This window comes from Spermophilus citellus (genome assembly GCF_964194105.1).
Source record: "Spermophilus citellus genome assembly, chromosome: 11".
Taxonomy (NCBI): Eukaryota; Metazoa; Chordata; class Mammalia; order Rodentia; family Sciuridae; genus Spermophilus; species Spermophilus citellus.
In genome coordinates, this window is record NC_138192.1 from 129,053,915 (window position 1) to 129,068,208 (window position 14,294).

The 14,294-nt window shown below is 39.1% G+C and overlaps 1 protein-coding gene across 2 annotated transcripts in view; it reads right to left on the bottom strand.

Annotated features, from left to right (window-relative positions):
- Positions 1 to 14,077, bottom strand: part of PDE6D (phosphodiesterase 6D) — a 61,381-nt gene extending 47,304 nt beyond the window's left edge. The window contains exon 1 of one of the 2 annotated variants that reach the window (XM_081261996.1): positions 13,856 to 14,077. In XM_081261996.1, the coding sequence (XP_081118122.1) occupies positions 13,856 to 13,905 (50 nt within the window). In that variant the 5' untranslated portion in view covers positions 13,906 to 14,077. The remainder of the gene's footprint in view (positions 1 to 13,855) is intronic. The other variant, XM_081261995.1, reaches the window with a different exon arrangement.
- Between the last annotated feature and the right edge of the window lie 217 nt (positions 14,078 to 14,294).

Genomic DNA, 14,294 nt, shown 5'->3' on the forward strand with positions numbered 1-14,294 from the left:
TTGTTCAGTTTCTGAACTCATTTCCTTCTCTCACTCCTACCTTCACTAATTCTCAAATGCCCCTCTGCTAAAATCCTCCTGTTTCTTCTGTGCTAGTCTTGGTTATACAGAGCAGGATGATGTCTTTTAGTTCATTCTTTTCTTTTTCTTTCCCTTGTTTCCCTCTCTCCCTTCTTTCCTTTTGCTTCTACTGAACTACATACCCAGCTGCCCCCTTTTGTTGTGGTAGGGGGTTGACTCAGGGGCACTTTACCACTGAGCTTCACCCCTGTCCTTTTTCTTTTGAGACAGGGTCTTGCTAAGTTAAGCTGCCTAGGCTGGCCTTGAACTTGCAATACTCCTGCTTCAGCCTCTGGATAAACTGGGATTACAGGCATATGCCACCACACCCAGCTGTTTGTACATTTTTAAGAATCAATTCTAGCCAGTGGTGGCACAGGATTGTAATCCTAGAGGCTTGGGAGGGTGAGGCAGGATTGCAGGTTTGAAGCCAGCCTCAGCAATTTAGCAAGACTCTAAGCCACTGAGAGTCTGTTTCAAAATTAAAAATAAAAAGGGCTGAGGATGTGGCTCAGTGGTTAAGCACTCTTGGGTTCAATCCATGGTACCAAAAAAAAAAAAAAAAAATTCCAAAACCAAAAAACAAAAAAAAAACAATTCTAATTCACAAACATTTAAACATACTTTCTACTCAATTATTTCTCAGTGATGTTCCATTTATGAGAGACAAGATGAGAAAATATAAATGGATCCCTGGTAACCCAGGTTTCAGTATCCTTGAAACTTAATATGCAGCACTGTAATCAGTGGTTGATATCCCTATGAAATGATACTCTGGCCTGGCAAAGTTACTATGCTTGGAAAGGGTACAATAAAAATCCAAATTGGCCTGGGAAACAGTGGAGGTAAGTAATTTAGTAATGAGAAAGAGATCACCATTTGAAACGTAATGTCTTCTCACTAGCAAAGTCAAACAATAAAACAAATCTTTCTTTTTCTAGTATGTCTATTATTCTACTGTGAGCAGTTATATGCCTGAAATTGGTCAGAAACAAGCTGGGAGAGACAACCAAAGGGATTCTTAGGAGACTCTCTCTGCATTTTCCTTTGCTTCCCAACCTCTTGATTGAAGAAGGGATAATACAAGGTCTTTCCCAGGGGCCTTTCTCCCAAAGGGCATTTTCTTTCATGTTATTTGGAGGCACTGGGATATTGCCTTAAATCCTATCAAAATCTACATTCAGAGATTCCTAAGCTTCACCTAGTTTTTTTAAAACGCTATATTATTGAGAGGGAAAACATCTTTCTCAAATGATAATCCTTTAAAAACATGCAAAAGCAAAGCCAAAGATAATTTTAGTTTTCAAGTGGGACTTAAGTGTTGTCTAGGGGGCTTCTTCTGTTGTCACTCCATGGCCAATTGCTTACTAGAATTGTGAAAAAAGATGTTCAGATGTCTAAGCTAGAGTAAAAAAAAAAAAAAAAAGAATTATCAAGTCTCTGGCTTTTCTGTCACCCTGATATATGAAATCTACAAATTTGCAAAATGGACCCAATCATGAATTGTACAGCAGAGATAAATGACTGTAACAATATAATAACAAAAATGCATTTAAGGGGCTGGGGATGTGGCTCAAGTGGTAGCGCGCTCACCTGGCATGTGTGCGGCCCGGGTTCGATCCTCAGCACCACATACAAACAAAGATGTTGTGTCCGCCGATAACTAAAAAATAAATATTAAAAAAAATTCTCTCTCTCTCTCTCTTTAAAAAAAATGCATTTAAATTTTTTTGGTTTTGTTTTTTGTACAGGGATTGAACCCAGGGACACTTAAACACTGAGCCATATCTTCAGATCTTTTTATTTTTTGAGACACGGCATAGCTAAGATGCTTAGGGCCTTGCTAAATTGCTGAGCCTGGCTTTGAACCGACTATCTACCTGCCTCAGCCTCTTGAATTGCTAGGATTAGGGGCATATGTACCACAGTGCCTGGTGAGGAGCTATGGTTTTTAAAATGAGGTGGCATACATTATGTCATTCAAATTTCATAACATCTTTGTAAATCAGATGGGGCAAGCTTTAACCTCATTTTACAGAATAAGTGACTTGTGCAAAAGTGACAACTTAAAAAGTGATTTCCCTTTTTATTATTTTTTGCATTGTTGGTAATGGAACCTAGGGCCTTATGCATACTAGGCAAGTGCTTACCACTGATTTATATACCCAGTCCTAATCTTTTTACCCATTCAAGCTAGTCCCCTAAACTCTGCTTTCCTAGGCCACCAGATTTCTTGAAGAGAAATTGATTCCTGATGACTTTCTTTTCTCATTATTCATTTTCTAATTTTTGCAGACTATAGTTAATTTGTTTCCTCAAATATCAATTTTTTTTGTTTTGTTTTTTTAAATACATCTTCTGCCAGGGTGGTGCACTCTTTTTTTTAACGCACGCCAGGCGAGCGTGCAACCGCTTGAGCCACATCCCCAGCCCTCAATTGTTCTTAAATCACTAGTTACTATAAGGTATAATGGGACTCTTAGTATATTCTTAAATATTTGTTGAATGAATAAAATTTCCGGAATCTCAAGGACTTGTTTTTGATCCTCCATTCTTCCTCACTCTTGATTCCAACTCACTCCTGAAACACTCTCCTCCCTCATTTTTCATGTCATTACTTATTTTCCTTCTCTAACTCCTCAGTAACTTAAAAGATTAAACTACTTAACACCTACTCATCTTTCATGGTACTATTCAAATGACAATTCTGAAGTCTTCCACACCACCCCCAGCACTAGTCATTCTTCCTGTTTCTATAGCACTTAATGTCTACTGCTAGGCCCCTATCACATTGTATTCTCATTGTTATTCTCTCTCCCTTATACCAGAAATGTCCTTTGGACACAGAAACCAGTTTATTTATTTATATCTTTTATCTTGGATTTAGCAGGTGATTTGCCACTTACAGATTATCTTAAAAAATGTCTGAAACAACTGCCAGTAAATGACAGCCCTAGGACTAGAACCTAGCTCTTCTGGATCCTCCCTATTTAATACTTACATAGAAGATGGCTCAAAAGTAATTAAGGCTTATGGTGACATTTCTCACTTCTTATTCCATGAAAGTGCTCAGGTTCTCAGGAGGGTCTGCTAGATTCTTGTCTCAATCTATAAATACTTCAAGAAACCTTTAAAACTAATCCTAAAAGTATGTAACACTCTGTAACAGGAACCCTGGAGTTGGTTCCAAAATCCACACCCAATATACTTTCACTTGATAATTTTCATAGAAGTTTTAAAGAAAAGGTTGCATTATGAAACTAAAATAACTTAAGCTGCTCACAGGTAGGACTGTCTATCTGAAATGCCAGGAAATGCTCACTTATTTGTGCGAGGTCCAAAGGGATCCCGTAAGACATTCTTTCTCCTCATCCTATGAGATGACGTGAATTGCTCATCTGAGACCACTTCCTCATGGAATAAACTGTGTGAATAATTTAACTGGATAAAACTGCATGGTTCACAATCTTTGTGTTTATTAGATTTTAGTATGTTTGATTATGATCAAAGTTGCTAATCAGATTCCTGTATATGACCACCTCTTGACTACACGTGAAAGAAAACAACCAATTGCTGCTTAATTACTTTGGGGAGACTGTCTCTTGTTTGCAGATAACGAATTGCTAAATTATTCTTCCTTATCCCAGGCTAGGCCCTGCCTTTTGTATCTGAGAATCGAAGAAAAACTAAAAATAGTATAGGATTTATAGCTATAATGGAAGAAAATAATTTTCAAGTGAAAAATAAATCTGTGACTTAAATAATGAGGAAAATTTTTGACTCAAAAATCAAGGATATAGTATCAAAAATAGATTCCCCAGGAAGGCAGCATAATATATTATGGAAAATATGGACTTTGTACAGAAACAAGGTTTAAATAGAGGTTCACCTTTATCAAATGTCGATCCTCAATTCCCTAATCTATAAAGTAAAGACAATAATGTAGGGTTGTTGTAATAACATAATAATGTACTAAAGTGCTTTGAAAACCTGAAAAACAATAGGAATACCAGATATTATTAGGCCACATCCTTTCTTCTTGTGACCAAATTAATAGCATTATTTATAGCAAAGCTATTTAGGTTTAATTCTCTACCCTTTATCTAGATTCAGAGGCAATAATTGCTCCTCTTGACTCTGAATCAGTGTATCCAAAATTCACTAAATAAGATAATTCATCAATACTAGGAAAAGAGTTGGTTAAAAACAAAAAGGAAACCAGACTATATTCTTTAGTTACATCACAAAAAAACTGTGCCTATTTTAGGTGTGGAACATACATCAATAGAAATACTTGCTGGAAAGAGTTCTTACAATTAAAAAAGGTTGTCAACCAAATCAAAAGATTGTAGTATTGGAAAAGGATCTTAGAGTCCTTCTGGAGATCACCTGTTCTGATAATATACACATTTGATAATGCATACAATTTCCCTCTGCAAACACTCTGGATTGTCGAACATTCATCTGTTGCCTAAAATGTTTATTGGAAAAGTCTTTTTTTTTTTTTCTAGGTAACTCTAATAGTTAGAAATTGGGCTAAACTCTGATTCCTATAATTTCTATTCCTGAGTCTTATACTTCCTCTGAGAGCAACACCACATACATTTAATTCCTCTCCTTTAGAGCAGTTTTTTAAAATTTAGGAAAGAACACCCTTGCTCTTTGAACAACTCTTTTCATTTTTAGGCTAAAGGCCCCTGCGTTTCCTAATTACTGGCACATTTCAAGTACCTCTTCTCTGAACCAGCTCCACTTGGCCCTGGCCGCATCACTGCAGATTAAATAAGCTTTTGTGTGTACCCCTACAGTGAGACTATCACCTTTTTGCCAGAAACAGGATGCTTCTTTTGTCCAAGCCACTGATATCTTTATGCATATCAGACTGTAAGAAAATATATTTTCTTTTCCTTCCAGCTTTAAAATTATCAGCAGGTCAAAGGCAAACAAAGAATGCTGTTTTTGAAACCTTGACAATTTTGAGTTTAAGCATTCAAGCAATGTTTAAGAACTGTCAGGTTACTAGACAAGATGACCTTTAATATTCCTTCCTATGATGTTAAAGCTCAGGAATAGGGACAGGTCTACAAATTCAGAAGTCAAATCCCGCCCCCAAATGGGAATTTGTGGACACAGAATGTCCACAAATGAGGCCTGTGGGGGGAAAAGTGATGTCAAAACTCATAAGAAGCTAGAGCTGCCAAGCCTTAGCACCACCACTAGTCCTTTATCAAATACAGTGACAGTACTACCCAATTTTTCCACGACAGTCTTACCAGAATTCTGCCTCACTATTCCAGAAGTTATTATCATGTTTCACTATAAACCATATGACATACTCCTGTAAAGAAACTTAGAAGGTCTGAAGAAAATGGGCTGGGGATGTGGCTCAAGCGGTAGCGCGCTCGTCTGGCATGCGTGCGGCCCGGGTTCGATCCTCAGCACCACATACCAACAAAGATGTTGTGTCTGTCGAGAACTAAAAAATAAATATTAAAAATTCTCTTCTCTTTTCTCTCTCTCTCTCTCTCTCTCTATCCCCCTCCTCTCTCACTCTCTCTTTAAAAAAAAAAAAAAGAAGGTCTGAAGAAGATCAAAAATGTTGAATTTTATCCCAACTTCTTCCTGAACTGCAAAAGTAGGAATGCCTGTTTAAGAATCCTAAGTAATATAATCAATAGGACATTATATTAATTTAATCTATTTAGGATAACAATAACAACTTCTCAGAGTCCATGCGGGAGAGAAACAAGCAAACAATCATAATCTACCTGGAATCCATGACTAGATGACCTGTGACCACAGTTTTTAAGGCTGCATGGGTGGTATGTTTTGGCTGCTCTCCAAGTACTTTGGTTGACAGATAAAACTGTTTTAGGAAAATCATAAACTTCAAATTCATTTCTAACACCTGACCAAGGCAATAGTATAAGGCAATAGTTACATTCAAGAGAAGTTGAACAGTCTATCTTAATTAGGAAATCTAAGTGAATAGAAAATGTAAAGCCAATTATTTTAGACTAGAAATAAAAATCAAGGGGCTAGGGATGTGGCTCTAGCGGTAGCGCGCTCGCCTGGCATGCATGTGGCCTGGGTTCAATCCTCAGCACCACATACAAATAAAGATGTTGTGTCCACCGAAAACTAATAAATAAATATTGAAAAAAAAATCAAACTTCAAAGTGTTATGGGAAAGAGGATATCTGGGTTCTAAGACCAAACTATGGGAGAGGAAAAGCAAAAAAAAAAAAAAAAAAAAAAAAAAAGAGAAGAGTGCTTTCAGAAAGCTTCTGAACTAATTTTTTTTTTGTCAACCTGCCATAAATTGGATTAAGAGTCTTTCCTAGATAATAATATAAACACCAGGTACATATCAATGTTTATAAACTGAGTCATTTCTTCAAGAGCAAAACAAATGTTAGAGATTCCCAGTAAGAAAATTTGATAGTAGCATTAAGGAACTGGTTACATCCCAGAGAAATAGTGGTTTTATGGAACTATTAACACTATAGTTATTATCATTCATAATTATTAATAGAATGGTTAACAGTAGTTAACATTTATTATTCACCATGTGCCAGGTACCATTATGCAAAGCATTTTAAAAATTTCATTTCATTTAATTATGATAACAACCCTCAGAGGTATGAGATATGGATACAGAGGTGCAAAGAGCATGAGTGCTCCACTGAGAGGCACTATGTGGAGGCAGCAAGGCTGAACCTTAACTGTTTGTGCTCTTTTTTTGAGGGGGGCGGGTACCAGGGATTGAACTCAGGAGCACTTAACCATTGAGCCACATCCCCAGCCCTATTTTGTATTTTATTTAGAGACAGGGTCTCATTGAGTTGCTTAGCACCTCGACATTGCTGAGGCTGGCTTTGAACTCATGATCCTCCTGCCTCAGTTTCTCGAACATTTGGAATTACAGGCCTGCTATACCACACCCTGTCCAGGAAAATACAAATTAAAGCAAAATACCATTTGTTGTCCAAATTTGCAAAAATTTAGGATTCATATAGTTAATGTGGAAAATTGAGGATTGTCAACATTGTTGGTGAGAGAACATGAGGATATTTTCCCTTTTTTTAAAGTAACAAAAATGGTTCTTACAGAAACACTCTAAGGTCTGGGGCTATAGCTCAGTAGTGGATTGCTTGCCTACCACTCTTCCCGCTCTTAATCACTGTGTCCCATGCTCCCCTGAAGTTACATGGTAAGTTTTGATGGGCACCAACTACCTTCCATAGAGGATACACACACACACACACACACACACACACACACACACAGAGCAAATGAGAATGAAAAGCTTTTCAGTTTTCCCGGAAAAGCTGCCAATCCTGAATATTATCAATCTTTAAAATTTCTGTCAGATTTGAAATTAGGGGATAACCTATTGTTTTGATAAGCCTGAGTAGCTCCTTCATTTATTTGTTTCTTCTGGGAATTGTCCATATCTCCCCCCCCACACCTTTTTTTTTTTGTGTGTGTGGTACTGGGGTACTCTACCACTGAGTTATACTCCCAACCCTTTTAAATTTTTATTTGGAGATAGGGGTCTTGCTGAGTTGCTCAAGCTGGCCTTGAACCTGTGATTCTCCTGCCTCAGCCTCTTAATTCACTGGAATTATAGGTGGGTGCAACCATATCTGGCTCCTTTTCCCATTTTGAGTTAAATAATTATGTTATTGATATATAGGCAGCCATTTATATTCTGGATATTACATTAATATTTGGAGTATAGGTAAATAAATAAATGAGATCTGGGGTCACAGTTCAGTGGTGGAGTACTTGCCTAGCAGGTGTGAGGCCCTGTGTTCAATCCCCAGCATGGCTTACAAAAAAAAAGAGAGAGAGAGAGACTATTAGTTAAGCTTAAAAAAAAAAAAAAAAAGCTAAATCACTACTCTATACCATCTATCAAAGCAAATTCCAGGTGGATTAAAGGTAATAAAATCATAAAAGCATAATCCTTTCTGATGACTGTCTGTTGGTTTCTTGATATTAATGTAATAAGATATGTATTTATGCCACTGAAAAAGTAATTCAAATAGGCAAAACAGTACATTATAGACTATATTAGAAAGCTACTATAAGAGTACTATGATGAATGTATGGCATTGAAACAATTCATAATAACCATTTTTGGAAATTATGAACATGATACATTAAGTGAAAAGGTAATTTACAAAACATTATTCTAGTTCCATTACTTATTTATTTATTTTTGGTACTGGGGATTGAAGCCAGGGGTGCTTAACTACTGAGCCACATTCCCAGCCTTTTTTATTTTTAGGAAAGATCTTGCTAAGTTGTGTAGGGCCTGGCTAAGTAGCTAAGGCTGGCCTTGAACTTGGTGATTTTCCTGCCTCAGCCTCGGGATTTCCTGGGATTATAGGTGTGCACCCCCACATCTAGCTCTAGATCCATTTTTATAAAAGCAAATACAGCCAGATGCAGTGGTGCACACTTATAATTCCAGTAACTTAGGAGGCTGAGGCAGGAGGATCAACATTCAAGGGCAGTCTGAGCAACTTAGTAAGACTCAGTCTCAAATGAAAATAAAAAGGGGTGGGAATGTAGCTTTATGGTAGAGTGCCCTGGGGTTCAATCCTCAGTACACCCTGACCCCCCAAAAAATAAGAAGGGAAGAAAAAGGCAAAAAACAAATATAATAAACACTAACCACATTTGAAGCCTACATTAAAATATTAATAAAGGTCATTCTAGGTGCTGGGGTTTATGATAGAAAAATTGAACATTACTTTAAAAAATACATTGTGCTTTGGAAGATATCCCTTCTAAATATAGATAAAGAAGGAACTGAGACTCATTTTCATATCCTTTCAAGAACAGAGAGCCCTTATGCATAACAGTCACCCAATAGTCTTGTTTAATGAATGAAATGGAAGACTCTATATCAGCTGCTTAAAATTATCAAATCCAAAACTCACAAAACAATCACATTTGTTTCCCAAGTAACATTTCATTCATAACTTTGATTTATAATTTAACAACAAGAGAGAAATTCGAGTCTTTGATGTGTACGAATTAAAAAGGAGTGGGGTGGGATGGGCTGGAAGTGATATGAGAAAGAAATCTTACAAATATATTATTTTGGGGTACTGGGGTTTGAACCCAGGGGTACTCTACCACTGAGCTCTTTCTATTTTTTATTTTGAGACAGGATCTAGATAAATTGCCCAGGCTGGCCTCCAACTTGCTGTCCTCCTGCCTTTGCCTCCTAAGTAGCTGGGATTACAGGCATGCACTACCACACCTGGCAAAATATTTTATTTATTTATTTTTAAATGTTTATTTTTTTTAGTTGGACACAATATCTTTATTTTTATTTATATGTGGTGCTGAGGATCGAACCCAGGGCCTCATACATGCCGGGCAAGCACGCTTCCACTGAGCCACAACCCCAGCCCCAAATATTTTATTTTTGAAATAACTTAAGATACACACGAACACTGAATTATCTCAGACCACACCTGATTTATGCAATATGATATTCACACTCATTGAAGATCTACAGAGAAAGATTCTGTGTGAATAAAAGGAACACCAATATTTATATGGAGCTTATAATATGACTTTTTTTTTTCATACCGGGGATTGAACTCAGGGGCATTCAACCACTGAGTCAAATCCCCAGCCCTATTTTGTATTTTTTATTTAGAGACAGGGTCTTACTGAGTTGCTTAGTGCCTTACCATTGTTGAGGCTGGCTTTGAACTCATGATCCTCTTGTTTCAGCTAGGATTACAGGTGTGTACCACTGCACCCAGCACAATATGACTTTAACACACATACTCTGTTTATGACATACCAATTCTATTATAAACTATACTAATTATACTATAAAGCTATAGTTAAACAAAATGCATGCTAGCATAAGACAAATAGATCAATGAAACAGAAATATTTATAATAAACCCATGTCTTGTGGAGATTTGGTTTATAACAAAGGCAGCATTTCAAAATAATGGGGAAAAGATGAACTAACCACAGAATCAAATGAAAAATATTAATAAATTTGAAATAATAATTTTAAAATTCTGTTCAATGAAAAAAGAAGACAATTTGGGGCTGGAGTTGTAGCTCAGCGTTAGAGTGCTTGCCTAGCACATGTGAGGCCCTGGGTTCAATCCTCAGCACCACATAAAAATAAGTAAATAAAATAAAGGCATTGTGTCCAACTACACCTAAAAAATAAATATTTCTTTAAAAAGGAGACCATTTTACATTGAGAAAAAGTATTTGCAACATAACAGGCAAATGATTGATATTAAAATATATAAAGAACACCCACAGGGCTGGGGTTGTGGCTTAGCAGTAGAGTGCTTGCCTAGCATGTGCGAGGCCCTAGGTTCGATCCTCAGCACCAAATAAAAATAAATAAATAAAGGTATTGTGTCCAACTACAACTAAAAAATAAATAAATAAAAAGAACACCCACAAAGCAACAAGAAAAATAAGTCAAATGGGCAAAAACAAAATTAACAAGCATTTCACAAAAGAAAATGAAATGACCAAATATGAGACTTGCAACTTCTCTAATAACAACAGTAATAATATTAGCCAACACATAATGCGCATCAAGTGTTTTTCAAAATGCTTTAGGTATCAACTCATTTAATCTCACAACAGCCCCAGAGTCAGGTCCTAGTATCATTTCTATTTTATACATGAGGAAACTGAGGCAGAGGTTTAAGGAAATTGTGTAGGGACACACAACTAGGAGTGCGGACTAGAATTCTAATGTAGACAATACAGCTTCCTGACCTAGTTTTTTTTTTTTTTTTTTGGGGGGGGTACTGCGGTTTGAGCCCAGACATGCTCTACCACATTTTTACTTTGAGACAGGGTCTCATTGAATTGCCAAGGCTAGCCTCAAACTTGCAATCTCCTGCCTCAGCCTCTTGAATTGCTGGTATTACAGGTATGCACCGTGTTGTAAACTCCAGTATAGCTTTTAACCACTATACCATACTCTCTAGGGATCCAGGAAAATACAAATTAAAGCAAAATACCATTTGTTGTCCAAATTTGCAAAAATTTAAGATTCACATAGGAAATATGGAAAATTAAGGATTGTCAACATTGTTGGTGAGAAAACATAAGGGTATTTTCCCTTTTTTTTTAAAGTAACAAAAATGATTCTTACAGAAATAGACACTCTTAAGGTCTGGGGCTGTAGCTCAGTAGTGGACTGCCTACCATGTGTGAGGCACTGAGTTTGATCCTTAGCACCAAATAATAAATAAATAAATAAATAAAGGAATGCTGCCCATCTACAACTACAAAAAAATATATATGTATTTTTTAAAGAAACAGACACTCTGAAAGTTCATGTAAACCAAATTTACCCAATAATGGGTGGACAATAATTGTGGTTTCTTACTAACACATTATTATTATTCCATGAAAGTAGGATCAAATCTTAAATGTTTCTGTTTGCCTCTTCTTTCTTAATCCTCAGACATCAACAAAGGCCACTGTATGATGGATGGGCACTCTCTTGTTCCCACACTTCTATATGCCTTGCTTCCCTTGTGTTTCAGGATTCAGTCAATTCAGGTCAAACTTTCTTGATGCACTAACACCATCATGGAATTGATTAATTCACCTTTCTTTCTAGTGGGCTAACAACAGGTCTGTTTTCTACTCTTTTTCATATTTGCCCCTTAGCCTCTTTCTGAACAGGTTCAAGAGCCAAGATGGAAGGTAAGAAGTTCAAACTTTCCTTTTTTTGCCATGTTCAAAAACCTTTTGTTGTTAGCAGTGTGGGGTGGCAGATGCCTGTAATCGTGCAGCTCAGGAGGCTGAGGGAGGAGGATCACAAGTTCAAAGCCAGTTTCAGCAACAGTGAAGTGCTAAGCAACTCAGTGAGATCCTGTCTCTAAATAAAAAATACAAAATAGGGCTGAGGATGTGGCTCATTGATTGAGTGCTCCTGAGTTCAATCCCTGGTAGCACCCTCAAAAAAAATGTGTTGAAAACATTTCTTTTTTTTCAGTAATATATTACTTACAATTAAACAAAAATTTTGCTTCCGAAATTTCTCAATACTCCATAGTATCTAATTTACCGTTTATAGCATAATAAATAATTATATAAATAACTTAACAATATAAACAACTTAAATAATGTAAATAGCTTAAGGGAAAAATAAAATAAAATCATGCCATAGGGTGTGGATTTTTTTTTTTTTTTTTTTTTTTTTTTTTTTTTTTTTTTGGTACTGGGGATTGAGCCTAGGGGTGTTTTACCTTGGCTGACTTTGAACTTGGGATCCTCCTGCCTCGGGCTCCTGATTCACTGGGGTTACAGGCTTGTGCCACCTTACCTGGCATGCCATAGCTTTCTAACACTTTGGTTATCCTTATCTACTTAAAGGTTCTGTTATGAAGAGAAACAGAAAAAATACATGGAACTATGAAAAAGTCAGTAAACTTCACTATATTAAAGTACTGAAAGTTTATCACAAATATGACAGTCTATAAAAAATGATACAGCTTTCAGTTTTTTAAAAAAGTATAGTGGGTCAGTTTTCATTTGTAATATTTCAGTTGTACATCCTGTGTACACTTTTGCATTGTATCCTAAAATTTACTACCAACTTGGTTTTTGACATGACAAAGCAGTTAAAATTTCCTGGGGAGGAAACAGGCAGTTCAGAGAATAGTGCTTTACTAAACCTTAGCGGGGAGGAACCCTAAAGGGATGACTGCATTTCACTAAGAGAGGAATTTAAGACCGGTCTATACTGTAGAGATGGGATGTAAGAAGAGATTAAGGTCGGCAGGAGATCGTAAAATTGGAATACACAAGATCGTATTTTTCTGTCGGCATCTTAGGGTGACAGACCAATACTCCATTGAAAAACAAAACTTCCTTGCTATATGAAGGAGAAGCAGGTTGCAAAAGCGGCACAACAGGCCCGAGGCAATGATTTCCATATCCTACCACGTCCTACCTACCGGGTCTTCACCACTGGTGAAGCTGGACAGCTCCACCACAGCTAGCTGCAGCCACACCAATGCCAGCCCGAAGTTCCCTTTACCAGAAGTCTCAGTGCAAACGAGTACAAGGCATCCCGCACACAAGCTCACCGTCCTCACTCATCTCGCTGGAACGAAAACTGAGCTGAGAGAAGCAGTGACCACCCAACGTCTCTAAAGGCCGAGAGAGTTAATAATTTCTCTGTCCCCACCTTCCTCGGCTACTACAGCCCTGCGAGACGCCACAAGTGAGGCAAAGAAGTTGGGGAAACAGACGGGGTGGAGTAGGGTGGGGACTGACAGAGTTTAACGTAGCATTTTGCATCTGTCAAACACAAGGTCACTCGCTCGGAGTCACTTTTCCCTGCTCCCCCGTGGGCTTCCCGCCAAAGACGCTTCCAGTCTCCGAGGCCAGCTCGCCGCGCCCCCTCGGCCCTGGTCCACGGGCCGCGGCCCCTCCCGGCTTCCGGGTCCCGGCCGGAGCTCCGAACCCAGCTGGTCTGCTGGACGCCAGTCTCCGACGCCGGAGCCTCTGCAGCCCGTCCCGGGACTCCTCCGTCTCCACCCCCTGAGGCTCCCGTCACCGTCCCCTTCCTCCCGCAGGTCGCCCCTGAGCCCGCTGCCCGCGCCTGGTCCCACTGGGGCCCGGGACGCCGTTCCTTTCCTGGCGGCTCTCGCTGCCCTCGTTTTCGGGTGCCCACCCGGCGCCCCCGCCCCGGCCGGTCTCCTCAGGGAGCGGCCGCCTCCCAAGTCCTCCCGGCCCCGCCCCGCTCCCGGGCGGATACAGTTTGAAGCCTCTCAGGATCTCCCTGGCCCGCTCGTCCTTGGCTGACATGATGCGGCGGCCGCCGCCCGCGGCTCTCCCACACTAGCCGGCGGAGCCTCGCAGACCGTGCCCAGGAGTCGAGGAAGGAGCCGCAGCCGGGCCTGGAGACCTCGGGCAAGCAGCGGCCAGACACTGACCGGCCTCTCCCTCCCCCTCGCTCCAGCTCCTGATCCCTTCTCCTTCCCTCTAGCCTCGGAGCGCCCGCCCCGCAGCCAATGGAAAACCCGTCTCGGAGATTGGCATCCTGGCCAGCCAATAGAAACGTTCAGCGGCTTCGCAGGGGGACGGAGAGCGTCAATGGGAAAGGCCCTCCCCAAGAAGTCCCGTGGGACAAAAATTTCATTCGATGTTGTTGCCTAGAGTTTGCCCCAGCGGAGGGTTGGCTTGAGATCTGCAGA